Source organism: Desmodus rotundus, chromosome 12 (genome assembly GCF_022682495.2).
Source record: "Desmodus rotundus isolate HL8 chromosome 12, HLdesRot8A.1, whole genome shotgun sequence".
NCBI classification, from domain to species: Eukaryota; Metazoa; Chordata; class Mammalia; order Chiroptera; family Phyllostomidae; genus Desmodus; species Desmodus rotundus.
Genome location: NC_071398.1, coordinates 67,369,881 through 67,389,000, shown reverse-complemented (window position 1 = coordinate 67,389,000; position 19,120 = coordinate 67,369,881). Strand labels below are relative to the sequence as shown.

Sequence of the window (19,120 nt, the reverse complement as noted above, 5' to 3'; positions counted from 1 at the left end):
TACTCCAGTTTCTCTCGTCTACAAAGTGGGTTAATGCTCAGGGGGGTTACTAAACAGATTTTATATAAATTGAAATCGCCTCACATACAATCAATGCAAACATTTTAAGAGTGTAAGAGCAACATTTGAAAAGGCTGAAACTGACAGAAATAGTTCCTTAAGATCCCCAAATCTGTATATATTCTAAATATATGTCATATATTATATATTATTTTATACATTGTATTTATATACCGATAAATATATTATTTTTAAAGATTTCATTTATTTACTTTTTTAGAGAGAGGGGAAGGGAGGGAGGGAAACCTGATCAGTTGCCTCTCACACACCCCAACTGGGGCCCTGGCCCTCAACCCAGGCATGTTCCCTGACTGGGAATCGAACTGGCGACCTTTTGGTTCACAGGCCGGTGTTCAATCCACCTAGCCACCCCAGCCAGGGCTAAATGTATTATTTTTATATATCAATACAGAAAATTTTTTAAATTTTATTTATTTCCAGAGAGAGTGGAAAGGAGGGAGAGAGGGTGAGAGACATCAATGCGTGGCTGCCTCCTGCCCCCTACTGGGGGCGGGGGGTGCCTGGCCCACAGCCCAGGCATGCTTCCTGGCCAGGAATCAAACCAGCGACCCCTTGGTTCGCAGGCCGGTGCTCAGTCCACTGAGCCACACCAGCCAGGGCTAAATACAGAAATTTTTATGTATGCTAAATGTATAAATACAGGGTCCAGCACAAATAACACCCCTTTTTTATTACAAAGTCTTTTATTACAAAATCATAAGCAGGTAATTCTGTAACATAAGAATATCACACTCAAGCACACCCTGTGACATTTTAGGTGAAATGTTCGAATTAGAACTATAAATTGTTACACCCATATTATTACCCTACCAACCACACTCCAGCAGGCCTTCCTCCTGCCAGACGCTCTGTATTTCCTATGCTCGGCCCTTTTTTGAGCCATGGCTCAGGCTGTGCGTGTCCTCTCTTCTTACACAAAGCAGTGACTGTTTTAGATGTGGCAGGTAACCACTAAGAGCTTTCTGACAGCTTCCTGTCTATCTCACTCTGCCCGCTGTTGGCTGGTCCTCACACCATTGGGCAGGGCGCTTCCAAGGAGAAGTATTCTTTTCCAACCTCAGTTATCCCCAGCCCACTCCCAGGAGCAAAAATGTTTTCATGCTGTAAATATTCCTTCTTTAACTCTTACTGATCGATTTGCCGGCGAGAACATGTACTTAGAATGGTATAAGATGCTTTTCTTTCTCCTGTTTTCTGAAAGGGGGATTATGGTGGCAGATCCTTATTTACTGCCATCAGGACTCTGATGTTTTACACACAATTTGTTAAAGCGAATAGATACAAGTATTTTTCTATAGCCCTGGCTGGTGTGGCTCAGTGGATTGAGCGCCGACCTGATAACCAAAGGGTTGCTGGTTCAATTCCCAGTCAGAGCAAGTTACCTGGGTTGGAGACCAGGTCCCCAGTAGAGGGCATACGAGAGGCAACCACACATTGATGTTTCTCTCCCTCTCTCCCTCCCTTCCCCTTCTCTAAAAATAAATCAATAAAATCTTGAAAAGTATTTTTCTGTAAAGGTAAGTAATTACCTGTATTCAAGCTGACTGACCACTCTATAGCCTAGGGAACCACATGCCTGTAATGCCACAATTAGATCGTACACACGGAGCAGACACCTGCGTGCTCCTTTTCCTAAGAGAAACAACATCCCCACATTTCCCTCCTGCCTGGTCTCAGCCGGCCCTGCTGCTGCTGGCTGCACATGCTCAGCTCACAGACTGTTCCTTTGGGCTCTTTTTTCTGGCCATCTTCTGTCAGATGGTCCCCAGGGGAGCCGTTGCCACCCACACAAATCCCACATTTCCTGGGCATGCGTGCCATTCGGACCACTACAAAGCGTGCAGACAAGTACTATAAAATCAGGTCTGGTTTACTACAGTGTTTATTCTGCTAACATGCATTTCTCATGTGTTTTATTATGTTTCCTCCCCAGTTCAGGAATTCCTAATTGCTTGATAATAAGTAGCAGAGGCGGGACTCAAACCCAGGTCTGATTTTTAGCCTGTGCCATTGTTTTCTGTGTAACAGCGCTCAAGCACTTGGGGTGTTTTTGTTTGATTTTGTTTAGTTTTGGTTCAGATATTGCTGGATTTTTAAAAAGGTCATAGCCAGAATGTCTGTGAATATTTACATGATAAATGTAGATAGATACAGAAAACAAAGGTAAGTAGGAAGAAAGAGAATCCTTGCATTTTCTCTCACCAGAAAATCGATAATATGTGTGGCCTCGTCATAAAATGCTCACGCATGGCAAGTGTATTTAGTGTTTGCTTTAGTCAAAACTGGCATGAGAGTGAGTGGTACGCGGTCTGCGAAGGGAATGGGAGGGGCTGTTCAGATGAGCGCGGGACAGACCTGTGTAACTGTGCTTGGTAAGGAATCCAGAAACGTACAGCTGAGACCATCTTAAGTTTGAGAGTGTAATAGAACAGCAGATATTTGAAGAGAGGCAGAATGCTCAAAAATAGCAAGGGTTCATAATTTTTATTTTGCCTCTGCGTTATTTTGGGGGGTATCTAATTTCAAATAGCTGGCTATATACTAAGTAAACATTTCTCTCACTTTCTCTCTCTATACACACACACAGACACACACAGTTCTTATTAACATACAGCAGATACTTGTTTAGCACCTGTAATGCCACTCATCCGGGAAAAGGCAGGAGGCATGGGCTTGAGGGAGAGGGAGGAAGGAACTAGCATGTGGTGAGCGTGGCCGGCCCGGCCATGCTGGCTGCTGCACACGTCACGTTTTCCGACTCACCTCCCACAGCTCTGCTACACAGCTCGTGGTGTTTTCCCGTGTTGCAGATGAGGCAGTGAAGTTTTAGAGAGGTGCCACTAAGCTCCTCAGATGGAGGTGGGAGTGCTTGCCTGGCTACTCGCTTTCTTTCTCAAGAATTCGGACAGGGAGGTGTGGGAAGAGGATAAGATAGTGAAAGCTAAAGCTGAGATGACAGAGGGAAAGGAGGAAACAGAGGCCTCCAGGAAGGGTGATGCGCAGAACCAAAAGCAAACCAAAGCAGAGCAGAGCAGAGCGAGTAAGAAGATTGGTGGGAGACGTCCAGCTTGATAATTCCACAGGAGGGCTGAGTCAGTATAAGGTCTGAGGATCAGTTGCTGCCATTGAGGACAATTGAGATAATCAGTTCCTCAGACTGCTTTGGAGACTGACTTCCAGGTCCTGAATGATATCCTTTGTCTATGAGGCCAGTCTGCCCCAAATCTTCATGAGATCCTGGAAGCTGCCGGCCAGACCTCCTTTCAGCGGTCTCCTGACATCCTCCTGCTGTCCTCCTGCTCCCCCGCCACTGCCAAAGCAGTGGTTTCTTCTCCATCTCTTCCACTTCCCAGCTCTCAGGAAGGCACCAACAGGGAGCCAGAACCTCCAGGAAGGCACTCCGAGGAAGAGCTTTCAGGGAGAGAAGGGCCCTGGGATGTCAACAGACCACCCAGGACTCTCCTACAAGCAATGGGGAGCTATCTGCATTTTAAGGACAGAGGGAACTAATGCAATGTATACTTTTAAAAGAGAACTGATTAAAATACAGAAACTAAACTGGGGGACAAAAGCAGCTTGGGTGGTCTGCTGAGAGGCTCTTTTCTAGTCTGTTTGAACCCCGAGGGTGACAGTAAAGACGAAGAGAGTAGACACACTTAGGAGATGTTAGGAGGTGGAGTACATAGGCCTCGTAAGGGAGCAGATGCGTGTGATGAGAGGCATCCGGGACGACCCCGCCTTTCTGACTCTGCTCCTGGACCGATGGCTGGCGTTGCCGCTCACTGAGGTAGGGCTCGCAACAAGGGGACTGGCCAGAAGAGTGTGTGGCTTCATTGTGTGTTCTCTCCCCTCCTGGAAGCCTTAACTCCCCAGACAGATGCCTTCAGTCTGTCTCTGCCAGTTCCCAGCACCAGGCTTTGCACATCATAGGTCTTCAGTAAGTAATTGCTACACCGGGAGTCGTCACAGCATATTCGGCAAGCAACCGGTGATGGTGAATGAATCTCTTACAAGAGGAAAAACGGCACCAAACTCCTGTCCCAGCCGGGCTGGTTAAAGGCCGCAGCACAGAAAACTCACAGCCAAAGAAGTAGGGGGGGGAACCAAGAGATCTCTGCCAGCAGATATGTGTAGGCAATGATTATTCATCTAGACACTAATTCTGCCAAAGAGTTGGGGTGGACCCCGAGTGAACGTAAATGCAACAAGGAACTCAGCAAAAGAAAAATGGTTTAGTCACCAGGGAAGATCAGACGCATTATTATGTGACAGAAGTTATAACAATCAAAATTATGAAAGACTTTTGTTTTATGTTGTGTCTAAGAAAGCACACTCAGGGTAAGTAAAAAAAAAAAAAAAAAGAATATGGAGAAAAAGAGAAGACATTAATATGGATATCGTTATGGAGGGTATAAATTTTAAAAGAACAGCACTAAATTATTTGAAGTGAAAGGCAGACTACGAGGAGAGAAGTTGCAAATGTGAAGAGTATAGGCCCCATAAGTGAGCAGAATCAAAGACAGGCTGAATTAATGTAAAGTGTAAACTCAATGGATGAGAAGTGAGGGCCAAGATAAATTACAGGAGGTGAAAGGAGCAGCAGGAGCAGAGGGAGGAAAGACTAGAAACAAACAAACTAAAATCAGATGAAGAAGCCAAGTAGAGAGCAATAGGACCAGGTGAAAAAAATTAAAATTTTTAGAATCTTTAAAAAAAAAAAAAAAAAGAAAGCAAAACTTCACAGAATGGCAACAAAGGAGGCGAGGATCCGACATAAGGCAAAGACGCATGCAGAGTCATTATGAAAACTCAATGTGTTTTCTGTTTAGTTTGGTTGCTTTGTAAATCTGGAACCATTTTGACATGTGGAAATATTCATTTTGATGTGCTTAAAGTGTATTGATTATGGTAATTGTTTTTTCTGTGTTAGTTGCAGTCCATTGTGATTTCCTATGGGCTACTGTAATTGCTTTTTAACCTGCCCTGTTGGCTAATTTGGTTTGGGAGAGTCACGGTGACCCCTGCATGTCAGCGTCACTGTAATTTCAAGACCGGAGTAGGGAAGTCCAGTCAACGAAGAGAAACGTCAAAAGGTGCGGGGGAGGAGCATGCACACCTCCGAGAGCTGCACATACAGGGTTATGGGCGTCGAGGGAATCGTAAAAAGGGACAGTGTGGCTTTTAGCACTCACCGGGCCAGGGACTGTGTGCTCCAGGCTGTGAGGAAGAGAGCGACAGGCAAAGGTCTGCGCATCCTTTTGGGCAATTTCCCGGATTCACTTAGGGACCTCAGAAGGAGAGAGACTCCTTCCTGGTCCATTGTCATCATGCCTGCATTTTACCTTTCCCGTTCATTGTTCTGCCTGTTTTCCTGCACTTAAGAGAATTCTCACACTTCCTGTAGCATGCCATTTACACTCTGGAATTACCTAATCAGATATGTGAGCTGTCAGCTTCAAATGTGTTTTGCATCCATACGTATCAGGATGGCTGCCCAGGTCTGTGCCTGTCTCTGGGGTCATGAGCCGGTATTTATGTTTGTGGTATGTCATCTATTAAAAGGAAAGTGATTGTGGCTTGAAAAAAGTCACAAAGTGCCTCACACCAAGGTCTCTAATAGTATCAAACTTTCTTTTACCATTTTATCCTTCATCCTGTCATATATTGATGAATATATGTTGTATCAATCTCTAGTGTTTATTGGACTCTTACTGTCAAGTACCATGCTTGGTCATCTCATTTAATCCTTGAAACAAGTCTACCAGGTTGGCACCATTATGACCCCCATTTTACAGTGGAAACGGAGACTCGGATGGTAAGAAAGCTGACAACGATGACTCGCCTTGGAGCTGGTGGAACTGGGATTAAATTCAGCAGGACTGACTTCTGAGTCCATGCTTTCAGCCTCTCCATTGGTCACGAGCTGATTTTATTGTCATTTTTATCTTGATGTGAAACTAAAGTGACTTGATGGAGATGACAGTGGCTTCCTCTTAAGATCATTCCTTTTTTGAATGAGTATTTATTAAGCTCCTCCTACATACCAGACAACTTTACTGGGTGCTGGAAATACATTGAAAAAGTAAGACAGACAAGCTCTCAGAAAGCTTACTTTATAGCAGGAGAGAAAAGAAAACAGCATGCTACTCAATAAACAAATGAAATAAAATAATTAGATTGGGATTAATACTTAAAGACAATAAATAGGATAGCTTGAAAAACAGTAAGAGAGGGAACCCAACTTTGAATCAGAGCACAGTTAGGGGAGGCTTCGCTGAGAAGGTGCTGTTTGAGCTTAGACCTGAAATAAAGGAGCCAGCTTGAAGGAATTAAGGGAGGAACATTCTCGCAGATGGAAGAGCAGCACGTTCAACAAATCCAGCTCCTTGCTTTCTACACTGGAGTTATAAACTATCCAGGAGACGTGATTTTATTTTCTGTCTTTTTGGAGTCTAGTAGTGGGAGAGTCAAGTCTCTCACAGGTTCATTTCAATGTTCTAATGTTGCGAAAACATTCTTTCCATATTAAATAGGAAAAATTAAAAATCATTGCTCCTATTTCTGTATTTATTAACATATTGGTACATTTCCTTCAAACCAGTTTCTTAAGCAAACATTTCTTGTTTGCACACTACATGCCAGGCACTAGATTGTGCTTTTGCGTGTGTTGTTTTTCCCCTCAAAGAACCCCATGAGTAGGAACTACTATTAGTCCGTTTTAAGAATGAAAGAAAGACTGCAAGCACGCCGGACTGGAGAACGGGCATCCGACCTCGGACCAGCCGGACCCCAGTCCCCACTGCAACCACCGTAGCTTCTCCTTTATGTGGATTCACGTCGTGTGTGTTTTCAAAAACAACTTGCATCCTGCTTTTTTTGTCTTATATTTTTCCACATCATTTGAGTGCTTTCTGTATTTCTGTGATTCTTTGTTTTCCGTCTTTTGCTATATAGACTGTGTTTTCTTTACCTTTAAATACCCCAGTGATTCGGAAGGTGTATTTCTGTTTTCCATTCTAGTGATGATCATCTTTGACCTAAACAAATGAGCACACGGGGAGACCAGGCATGCAGAACTGGCTGCAGCAAGGGAGTCAGCCGCCATCGCTCGTGTTTCTTAGAGGCTCGAAGGCAGGAGGGGAGTGGGAAGTCTTCACAGGAAAGGAAGGTTTCAGGTGCGCTTTCTGCTCTGAGGTTGTTGCCATGGGGAAGCTGGAGGCTGGCTAAGTAGAAATGGCGTCTTACATGACTCGCTTGGGGAGCATTTTGACTTCCTCTGGTTGGTTCCAAGGTGGACAAAGCGAGGACAAAGAATAGGGGCACCGGCAGTCATTGAGGAAGGCTTGACCATTCTGGGCCAGTTGCTGCAGAGGTGATTTGGCTTCCTGGTCTGGACGCTCCAAAGGTTTTGGGTTGTAGTTTTTTTTGTCATTTATTGTCTGGCTATTGTCCACTTGTATATTAGTTTCTCTTTCCAGAAGTTATTCTTTGAGTCTTTTCTTTAATTGTTCCAAGTAAAAAATGATATTATGTGACCAGATGGGTTACTAATCACACTTTGAGAGCCTCAGTCTACACTCATACTTCCCTTTGATTTTGTTAACTGACCTGGGATTTTCAACAAAGATTGTTATAAACGTATTGATTTTACATTGCAATTTCTACTGCAAATTGTAACCAAAATTTAGACTTTATGTTTTCATGTTTATAGCCTGTCTTTATACCTCAGCATCTCCTCTTCTGAGTTCTTAAGTTTCATTTAGAGTTTTTTTTCCAGTCCTTTACATGCCTGAGAATTTATGTTTAGCTTGCATCATCTGTAAAATGGGATTAAGTACAATAGTAATACATTAAGCCCTGGCTTGTGTGGGTCAGTGAATTGACTGCCAGCCTACAGACCGAAAGGTCACTGGTTCGGTTCCCAGACAGGTCACATGCCTGGGTTGTGGGCCGGTCCCCAGTTGGGGGCATGTGCGAGGCAACTGGTCAGTGTTTCTCTCATACACATTGATGTTTCTCTCCTCTTTCTCCTTCCCTTCCCATCTCTCAAAAAGTAAATAAATAAAATCTTTAACATATAATAATACATTAAAAGTGATTAGTAAAGTGTACAGCATGTAGGAGGTATTTAATAGCTGCCAGCTACTTTATTATCATCATCATAATTAGTACCATAGTTCACAATAAAAGACAGCTTGATTGGGTTTTTAATACCTTTTTACTCTCAACCCTATAAACATTGGTCCATTGTTGTGTTATTAAGCTGACTTTTCTTATTTTTGTTTTTATTTTCTGGCTGTGGCATGTGGGATTTTTTTCTTTAACTTTGTAACTCAGATTTTCTTTCTGGGTTTTGTTTGTGTGAGTCTCTAGTGTTTTTTTTCCTGAACCCGGTCAATATGCATACTGAGCTTTGCTTGCTTACTTGTTCTTGAACCAGGCAAGTTCCTTCCATTTTAAGGTTATAGCTTCTATTCCAGTGGCCCTGGTTTCTTCCTCTGGAGGACCATAATCTTAGGTCAGAGGACCGTCCTCCAACCTGTCAGCTGCTGGTCACGTTTCTCTTGCCGCGAGTTCTGGAGGAGCTTTGAGTTTCTCACCCAGGTCACTGATACGACCTGTCCTCAGGATTCTGTGCCTCACTGCTCCTGATTCTTCTCCTATGTCTTCGGTTTTCTTTATTGCATCGTTGCACTTTCTCTCCATGTTACTGTTGTTCCTCACCACCGATGTTTCTCTCCTTTTGTGACTTCTTGCTTTTGTCTTACAGCAACCATGTCTTTTTGAATCCTAGCAAGGTTACCAAGCAGTTTTCTTTCAAAAAACAAAACTATCTGTTTCTTCTAGAAGGTCATTTTTAAATCTTGGATCTTCCTCAGGGTCTCATGCTTCCTTTCCCTTGTTCCACATTTTTTTTCATAGGCCCCGATTGAGCCTATACTAGTTTGTTTGATTTTTATTTGTTGGGTTTTTAAAATCCATGCTGGAACAAGGAAACTATGTTCAAATAGTGTCTGCCAGTGGACGAACTCTACAGCAGGCCCGTGTGTCCACCTTCTGTCTACTTGGACACTGTCTGGACTCTCTGCTCGTAAATCCCCAGGAGGGCAGAACAGAGTGCTCCGCTGCTGATCCAATGGCTTGTGTCACTTCACTGGGTTGGCATTGCCGGCCCGAGATAGTTTTCTCCTACGGCGTGCCTTCAGCACTTTACTTTGTATCTCATTCATTCAAAAAATGCTCCTTGAGTGCTGACCGGGCCTGGCCAGAAAACACTCTATGTCCTGGGCTACAGTAGTGGGTAAGACAAGCGAGTTCCTGCTGTCACGGAGCTAACATTCTCATTCTTGTAAGGATGCAATGCACGGTGACCCGTTCCTGCTGGCTCCACTGCTTGTACTGTTGCTTTCTGAAAGCTGTTTTCGTGACTGAATGTAGAAGGAAAGAATCGGGCTGATGACCAGAAAAGGGTCAGTAGCAATCTAGCTGCAGTGGAGGGACGTCTGCCCTCATCTCCAGCTGGGGTGGGTTTCCGGGAATGGGGCGTTTGCTCCGACTGTGTGCCACAAGGAGCTCACACATCGCTCAGTCTAGGTCACTTCTACTGATCTTCACCGTTAATGAAAAGTCGTCTCAAATTCTGTCTTTAGTTTTAAATCTTGATGCTAGTTTTCACTTGTTTATATTTCCTCTGTCCTCATGGGTATTCCAGGTTAAAAAGTTCAGACAGATTATTTTGGACCACAGTGTTGATATCATTTCAAACCTGGAACGTTGATTCATCATTGTTGAGTTTGGGAGTAAGTGTGGGCCATTTAATGCCAGTATCTAGTAGAAAGGCAGAGATGCAATCCTAAGCCTGCACAGAGGTAGCAGAGCCAGAGACAAGAGCCCTAGAAATCAGAAAAAAAGGGACATGTGGATCCACACTGGAAAATAAGCTGTCCAATGATGGGAGAAAACTAGAGGGCCAGGCTATGTTTTTAGAAATGCCAAGAAATGTGAAAGTTTACATATCAATAAATATTCCATCAGGTCTTGATTATCCACTTTGCTAAATATGCATAGTGACACGGGCTTTTTCCCCCCCCACACAAACTGCCGCTATTTCTGGCCACGATGGAGAGAAGTTTGGGGCAGAGTCAGGTGATGACCGCACGTGTAATTCCGTAGGGAGTGCGACTTGAGCCCCTTCCTGAAATGCAGTGCATGCGGTCCTTTTTAGAATTCTGTTCTCTACGTAGCTGCCATTATTGGAAAGCTTGCCAAATTTCAGGCACTGTGCTAAGCACTTGGCATGCATTGTCTCACTTAATCCCCACAGCAATAGTATGGCGTGAATGTTATCACTCCCACTTTACAGTAAAAAAGTAGAAACCCTGTGATTTACTCAAAGTTACATAAGACAAGAGTGGCAGAGTCAGGATTTGGGTGCAAGCCTGGCCCAAAGCCTGTTATCATAAGTGAGTGCTCTGATGCCTCTCACACACGCGCGCACACACACCCGTGCACATGAACACACATGCACAGGGTGGCTGCATGAGTACATGAGGAAGTATACGAAAACACAGTTAATGTTCAGGGATTTTTTTTTTTAAATGAATAAAATGAGCCCTGGCTGGTGTGGCTCAGTGGATTGAGCACCAGCCTGCAAACCAGAGGATCGCTGGTTCAATTCCCAGTCAGGGCACATGCCTGGGTTACAGGCCAGGTCCCCAGAAGGGGGTGCACAAGAGGCAACCACATGTTGATGTTTCTCTCCCTCTCTTTCTCCCTCCCACTCTGTCTAAAATAAATAAATAAATTCTTTAAAAAATAAAATAAATGAATTCCATTTGACTTTCATGCAAAAGAAGTGTCGAAGAGTTGCTTTGAAACCTATTCCTTATTCTAATACTCAAAACATTTATCATTTCTTTTGTGAATATATTCAGAATTATTTTATCAAACAAATATTACTTTCATTAATTGACAGCCATGCTTTGTTTCTGACCAGAAAGTATAGAACATTCATTCACCAGATTGGCCTCCAGACAATTTTCATTTATTGTAAAAGGTCATTTTTTCACTCTAATCAAAAGTTCCCCCTATGTAAATATTCAAACAAAATCTGCACACAAAATGATGCAGGTTCCTTGTCGTTCTGTAACTATGGTTCAGGGACAGTCTTGTGCTTGTATTAAAATTCTCTCAATGAAGACCGCATAGAAACATAGGAAATGCCTCTTCTGTTAACATAAAATGTGGTGTGCATATTATAACCGCAGTTATATGAAAGTACGCGTTTATTATACAGAGACAATAACAAGGACTGGAAAGTAATTTGCAAAAATAAAAATGATTAAAATTATGAGGGATATTTCAAAAATTTGCAAAATATTCTCAAGAGTCTTCTTGTCTTAAAGTAGCTGGTCTTCATGCTAGTCAGAACGGCCTTCACTGTCTCGTGCTGTAGACAGGTATGTTCAATGGTCCAGTCGCCTGTGGACGGCAGTTCACAAGGAAAGTCAAAGATCTTTGCCAGTTTTTCAAGAATCATTAATTAACCCCTGGCTAAGGAGGGTCTCCTCTCTATAACAAAGCACCATAGTTTTCTACCAATTTTTCTTTGCTGTGGCTGTTTTAAAAGCTATTAGTTTTTTCTCTTAAAATTTATAATTATTTAAATACTCAAGTTCCCTTTAAGGGTGCTGCTTTCACAGGGGGGATGTCAAACTTCCTTGGTCAGGAAACTGCGGCACTTAATTAACTGTATTATCAAATGTAAACACCCCAGCCAGCATTAAAGAGTTAAAAGCCTGTCCTGGCCCCGCAGCTCGATTGGCTAGAGCTTTGTCCTGATGTGGCAAGGTTGCAGGTTTGATCCCCAGTCAGGGCACATACAAGAATCAACCGATGAGTGCATGAATAAGTGGGACAACAAATCAATGTTTCTCTCTCCCCGTCTCTAAAATCAGTAAATAAAAATCACCCATCTCCTTTCAGTATAAAGTTTTCTCCATCAAGACTTCTGCATAATGGTTAATTCTTCCCTTGTTTGACATAACTCACCATGATTCAACATTATGAACTTTATATATAGGATCAAAATAATTATAAATAACGTCCCTGTATTCTGATAATTTTTGTGTCACATCTTCGTTGTATAATAACATAGAATATGACGGGTATAATTCAAGTCTCCTTGGTTCCTTTCCTCGGGCTCATGCTTCCCCTCCTTCTCTGGAGGCAGCTATGATCGTGAGTTTGTGGCAAAGCTCCCAGTATGTTCTTTAACTTATCTATGCATTGGTAAGCAGTGTACAGAATTTTCATATGTACTTTAACATTTACATTAATATCTTCTGCAACTTGCTTTTTTTCATTCAACACTGTTTTGAGATCCCTCTACATGGTACTGGTAGATTTTGTTCATTTATTTTAGGTTCCCTGCAGCATATTAATTGTCCTGTGATTGCAGTGTACTTGAAAACAAAAGAGCATATTTCCTTCTTTAAAATTTATTTTGGAGAGAGAAAGACATTGACTTGTTTTTCCACTTATCTATGTATTCATTAGTTGATTCTTATATGTGCCGTGACCAGGGATTGAACCCGCCATCTTGGCATATTGGGATGACGCTCCAACCAACCGAACTACCCGACCAGGACTGACAGCATAATTCAAAACACTCTTGAGTTACACGCTGTGTGACAGGGAAGAAAACTCTCACCTGAAGAGCTGTCTGCCATGTTTGATTTGAGGAGTTGGGTGGAGTGTCTTTCAAGTGCGACCACAAGCTCTGAAGTGCAAAGCATCTGGTCAAAGCCAGGATAATATGTGCTGAGTGGGTGCGGGAAGGAGGAGTGGTTTCAGAATTCGATTATGCTTAGAGCCCGTGCTATTTAAGACACCATTCCTCCCTCCCAGCGAGATCCTGTCACTCGGTGTTGATGGCTGTATTCTTCTGCTGTGGAGGAAAGAGAACGCGAGTAGACGAACGTCTCTGGCATTTGTCTGACACTCAGATAAAGACGTGGGTCTCCTCTGTAGTAGGAGAGCATTTGCCGAACACCACCAGTGAAGCAGGCACAGGAAATGCAGCTGCTTGCAATATCATTTCCGTCTAAGCAGGAGCCTTGCGGCGTTTTCTGTCTGTCTTTTATTAAAGGTCCACACACGTTCCTGTCGGGGAGGATCAAGTGCAGCACATGGAGCTAGTTCAGGATCTCGCAAGAGGGTTTAACAAGAAGTATGGGGAGTTCTTCCCGGAGCCCAAGTCCATTCTAAGTGAGTAACAAACATGTGACTGATAAACCGGGGCTTTATTTTAATCCCTTAGTATTTAAAAACATTTTTTAGTTATAATTTACATGCTATAGTTTATTAGTTCCAGGTATACAACATAGTGATTGGACATGTACATGACTTACAAAGTGGTCGCCTTGGTTAAGTCTAGTAATCAGGGCATGTTTTGAGGAAAGGATTGGATAATGGGCCAAAGCTTGGAACTTTCTTGGGACTCAACTTGGCTTTCTGATGGACAGGTTTGAGGCTTCATAACTAGATCCCCATTTTTTCTCCCATGTGGGACTAGTAGACCTCATTGGACAATTGAGTAAAATAATCAAAGAAGCTTGAAAAGTAAGGGAGAGACTAAAAACTAAAAATAATCATTTTCAAGTAGATTCTATGACTTACCATATGTAAACATTGATATATAAAAATATATGTTTTATACGTATATAAAAGGTCAGTCATCTGGTAGAGCAGGTGCCTGTCCCTGTTTTGTGGGTAAGGGAGCTAAGGCTTGGCAGGGCTAACTCTGTGTTCAAGTCCTGTATGCAGTTCGTAGCAAAGCTGGGCCCTGCGCTGAGTTCTTCTGATTCCAGAAGCAGTTCACCTTGCCTTCCCTACCCACCATAAGACAAAAGCCGTGTCGTTGAGAACTGTTGGATCGTAACCAGGTAAAACCAGAAGGCGCTGGTGATCCTCACACTCTGCCCTCCTAAATGCACAGCCCAGGTAGAATGTTAAGTCCACCTACCGAACCTGACACCTCAGCTGCGGGCGGCCAGGCCGTGCTAGTTTGGAATCTTCTTGAGGAAAGAAGCTGTAAACTTCTACCAACATTTTCATAGCTGTGTAAACTTGTGGCAGGGCCGGAATCACTGAACCTCAGCTCTGTCCATCTTTATTAAGCTGACAGCATTTTAAAGGAATAGAACATGTTCCCAGTATCAATTCAGAAACATAAGGTGGATATAAATTTCTGAGTTATTCCATTAGTTGCCACAGATGAATTCAGGGCACCCCATGCACCAAGATCAACCTTTCAATGTTTTGGCCTATTATTATTTTACCTATTTCAACTTTATGTGCTTCATATTAACCATAAAAGAGGCAGTTATTACTACCGCTGGTTTATGAAGCACAGCTTAACATCTTGATTTGATCAGAGCAATAAACAAGCCTCCCCCGTGTGTGTGTGTGTGTGTGTATATTTGCACACACTTATGTAATCCTGGGTCAGGGTTATGTAAGTGTGTACCCTCTGAGTGTCAATCCTTGGAAGGACTGATACAGATCATTACAATTGCTTTAGCGACAGCAAGGGCAGTGGCCTTGGGTAAGGGGGTGATTAGCCAGGAGGGAAGCACAGAGAGGAAAAGAGAGGGAGAGGAAAGAAATAGTCCTTTTTTTCAAGGTGTGCATGGTAAAAACAGTGTGATTGATACAATTTTATTGTATAAGATTATACATTTTTATGTGTACGTGTGCATTCACAATGTGTAAAAATATGACCAACAAAGCATTACCAGTATTACGACATATTTCAGATGATGTTTGCTTTCTCGCCTGTATAAATTGCGTGAATTTTGCACAGTGAGAACTGTATATGTATATCATCAGACAAAAGTAATAAAATCATTTGGTATTCTTGGTTTTTTTAAAGATCTAGACGCTGACATTCCTAGTGCTTTTTTTTATGTTGTCATTGTTTTCTTTTTGTTTTGGCGATGTGTGTGTTGGTGTTTTTACCTAAGCATCGATGAAGAAGGTAAAATCCCTCCGAGACCCTTCTGCCAAAATGTCGAAATCAGACCCAGACAAACTGGCCACCGTCAGAATAACAGACAGCCCAGAGGAGATAGTGCAGAAATTCCGCAAGGCTGTGACGGACTTCACCTCGGAGGTCACCTACGACCCGGCCAGCCGTCCGGGCGTCTCCAATCTGGTCGCCATCCACTCCGCAGTGAGCGGGCTCCCGGTGGAGGAAGTGGTCCGCCAGAGCGCCGGGATCGACACGGCTCGCTACAAGCTGTTGGTGGCAGATGCTGTGATTGAGAAATTTGCTCCAATTAAGAGTGAACTTGAAAAATTGAAGTTGGACAAGGACCACTTAGAGAAAGTTTTACAAGTTGGGTCAGCAAAAGCCAAGGAATTAGCGTGTCCCATTTTCCACGAGGTGAAGAAGTTGGTGGGGCTTCTGTAGGGAGTTTCAACTAATGACGAAGAGGCTTTTCTCTTTGGTGGCCTGAGCACTCCGATAATGGCAGCTTTCCTTGCAAGCAAATAATTATAGTTTGGGGACTTAATTTACCTGATTTTGGCTTCATTCGATGAATAATGCTTTGTAGCCTTCGAACAGAGAAAGGAGTGTTCTAAATCCTATCAATACCATGCTGTGGCCAGAAAAAAAAAACAACCAACAAACCAGGAAGGCATAGCTTTCTGAATCCTCGACTTTTGAGGCGGGCTCCTCTGCTGGTTCATCTACACAGATGTGACTGAGGTGGTCAGTGATTTGCAAATGGGGGTATCACTTGTGTGTCTCTCGAGCACATGCTGTCACAGGTGGTCACATTATCTGTCCCAGCCTTGCTACAGTAACATGCAGAGGTCTTAGACTTGTAATCCCTGGGATCCCACTTGGACCAATTTGTAGCCAGATCTCATAAAAATAAGTTGATGATGATAGTTCATTTGTCACTGAGGTGGTGCCTGCTTTAATGGATTTAAGCTGCTTAACTTGTTTCCCAAGAGATCACACTGATTGTTCCAGCAAGTTCTTTTTTTTTTTTCTTTTTAATTCAGAGATGCAGGATATAATCTATTATTTCAACTTGATTTATTTGTGGTACAAGAGCTCAGTCCCTCCCTAGATGATGTTCCTAATAAGTACTTCCTTGCATTTCTCTCTGTTTCACCTCACCCCATAAAACACATAGGAGAAGAACTCCCATCTTACACTGAGGAGGGGGAGGCTCCGGGAGTGCGTTCCTTGCACAGTATCACGCAGGAAGTGAGAAGCAAATCCAAGATCAAAACCATTACCCCTTCCAGGAGCCTCCAACCATCCTTATTTAGAAGGCGGGTCCTGAAAGTACGCTCTTGTAAGACCTGAAACTACTGATACTCTTTGTATCGCAGCTCAGCCACCAGCTGCGTGCTTTGAATGTGGTTTCAGCCAGCTGTGGTCCCGTTTGCTCCTCGAAGTCCCCGAGGAGGCAAGTCCCAAGTTCTGTCTCCGGTACTTACTGCACCTGCACTTCAAGGTGCCTCCTGCCAGACTGCGGCAGCAGTGAGCAGCGGAAGCTGCGCGTCTCGCCTCTGCCTCGGTCTCTCTGAGTGACAGCAAGTCACTCTGAAACCAGCTCTCGAGGCTTCCATGCCCCCCCACACCTGAAAATGGGAATGGTAATCCCCAGTTACCAGGGTCTGTTAGCAAGATTGATTTTGTAAGAGACATTGCTTCTGATATTTTGCCAGTGAATATAATGATCATCATTTGTATGTAAGAGACTAGTATGTCGGGCAAAGAATTGTGTTTTAATCCTCACCCAAGGATAAGCTCATTGATTTTAGACAGAGGAAGGTTGAGAGAGAGAGAGAGAGAGAGAGAGGGAGAGAGGGAGAGAGACGTCTGTGTGAGAGAGAAACATCTATTGGTTGCCTCCAGTTACATGCCCCAACCAGGAATCGAACCCACAACTGCTTGGTATACAGGAATGATGCTCTAACTAACTGAGCCACCCAGCTAGGGCTAGGCAAAAAATTTTTACTTAAGTGTCTTAAGAGATGAGAGTAGAGTAGTCCTTGTATTAACAGATATAAATCCACAGAACACTGCATCCCAGAATCCAAATTAAAAGACTCTTTTTTAATCTTCTCTTGGAATGGGTGTCAGCAGTCCTAGTGCAAACCTCTTTGGGCATATTTCTTCCAAGGCTCTCTTTTTTTTCTTCAAAGGAACCCTGTTGTGAGTACTAGAAAATGACAAAATTAAAGATGGCTCTATCAAACTCATTGTCTGTGTGTTTGCTCTCTGTGTTTCTTTACCCCCTTGCAACACCTTTTCATCCACAGAACTAAAGGCTCCCTGGAAAGACTCTGAGAGCAGCAAAACTAGACGACTTGTGATAACTTCTGAGGAGCAAACCCCTGCACAGGTGAGTTGGGCTTGTGAGCATCCCGCTGTTGTTACTCTTTGAAAGTGACCTGAGGGCTCAAGTCCAAAATCAGTCCATAATGACTGAGACGTGCCGGGTGATCTCAGGAAGTGGGTAAAAGAGCCAGGCTGGAACCTGGGTCCGTCTTCCCACCCCTGGCACTTACCATTTACAGGCCTCCGCACAGTCTCTACCGACATGAAAAATCAGGAGCTTTCTGCCTTGTGACTCACTTAAAAAAGTGGTTTTCTTTGTTGTTTTCTGTATGTTTTGTGGAGACTTGAAATGATGATTAATATTTCGGGTGGTAGTAATGAGTGGTGGTCGGGTGGCCAGGTCGGTCCTCTGTAGCTCCACCTACTGACAAGCCCTACTTCAAAGCCACCTCGACAGACTGTCACTCATGGGGGTATCTCACCCTTGGTGGGCGCCTCATAAACATTTATCAAAATAAGGTTAGAAAATGGGCTAGAGATCCCCAACAAAGTGTGAGGTGTGTTTGTTTTTCAGAAACCTCTTGCTGCACGCCACGATGCTGACCGTGAAACAACAACGTGTCGGTCATCCAACTAAATGTCTCATGACTCTTTTTGCAAGTCTGGTCCCCAGCGCAGCAGCATGGGTACCACCCGGGAAGCCACTAAGAACGCAAATCCTCCGGCTCTACCCCAGACTTACCGAGTCAGACTTTGGGGGTGAACAAAGATCGCGATCTGTAGCAGCTTTCCATATTTTTCTGGTGCAGGCTAACCTTTGAGAACCACTGTGTGCTCCCATTTCCTCATAACCCCGTAAAGCGAGGCTATTATCCATCTTACGTTACTAAGAATGAAAACAAGGCACAGGAGGTTGAATAGTTTTCCTAAGACAACTCAGCTTCTAAGAGGTGGCGTCAGGTCATCCGATCCAGAGCCCCACCAGGGCCGCCGTGGCTCCTACACAGTGTCTTCCCGTGGGTGTGCGGTGATGTGCTCCAAGGGCGCACTGTCCAATGAGGTACGTGTACACTTAAATTCACGTTGGGGTTACCTAACTAAGTGATCCACGTCCTCGCAGCAACTTCCCGGTGCCCAGTACCCTCAGTGGCTAATGCTAGTGCAGTGGGTGGTGCAGATGCAGAATGTTCCTGTCATCACAGAAATGTCGGTTGGACACCGCTGCTTTAAGGCATTCCGCTTACAGGTTTTGCTTATAATAGGTCTTCCCTGGACAGTTCTTCAACTGGACAATGCCTGAAGATAGTACAGCGAGCATTGAGAACAATAGACCATATCGTTTCCCCAACAGTACTTAGATAACGGGCTAGCGTGTGTTCTGGACTTGCCGTACTCTGGCACTTCGCGTGTCTATATGCCATGCCTCATTGAGTATCTGTATCACCCTAAACTATCAGTGCTACCCTTCCAAATAAGTAGACTAAGGTCCGGCCTGAAGTCACACATTTATTAGTCTCTCCTAGGTGGGAACTAGTGGGGATTCCCCTTAACTGCTGGACTAGAATAGACGTTTCCCTCGGCACCTGCGACCCTCGGCTGTGTGTTCCCTGATCCTAGCCCTCCCAGCTGCCTCCGCCCCTCCCTTCATCCCCTTGTTCAGTGCTCCGCTCC

General features: G+C 43.8%; 1 protein-coding gene across 9 annotated transcripts in view; it reads left to right on the top strand.

Annotated features, from left to right (window-relative positions):
- Window positions 1-17,370, top strand: part of WARS2 (tryptophanyl tRNA synthetase 2, mitochondrial) — a 76,852-nt gene extending 59,482 nt beyond the window's left edge. For 8 of the 9 annotated variants that reach the window (XM_045203710.3, XM_024570293.4, XM_045203709.3 and 5 more), the window contains 2 exons: window positions 13,232-13,350; window positions 15,108-17,370. In XM_045203710.3, the coding sequence (XP_045059645.1) occupies window positions 13,232-13,350; window positions 15,108-15,556 (568 nt within the window). In that variant the 3' untranslated portion in view covers window positions 15,557-17,370. Of the gene's footprint in view, window positions 1-13,231; window positions 13,351-13,952; window positions 14,028-15,107 lie in introns of all 9 variants that reach the window. The other variant, XM_053915549.1, reaches the window with a different exon arrangement.
- The last annotated feature ends 1,750 nt before the right edge of the window (window positions 17,371-19,120 follow it).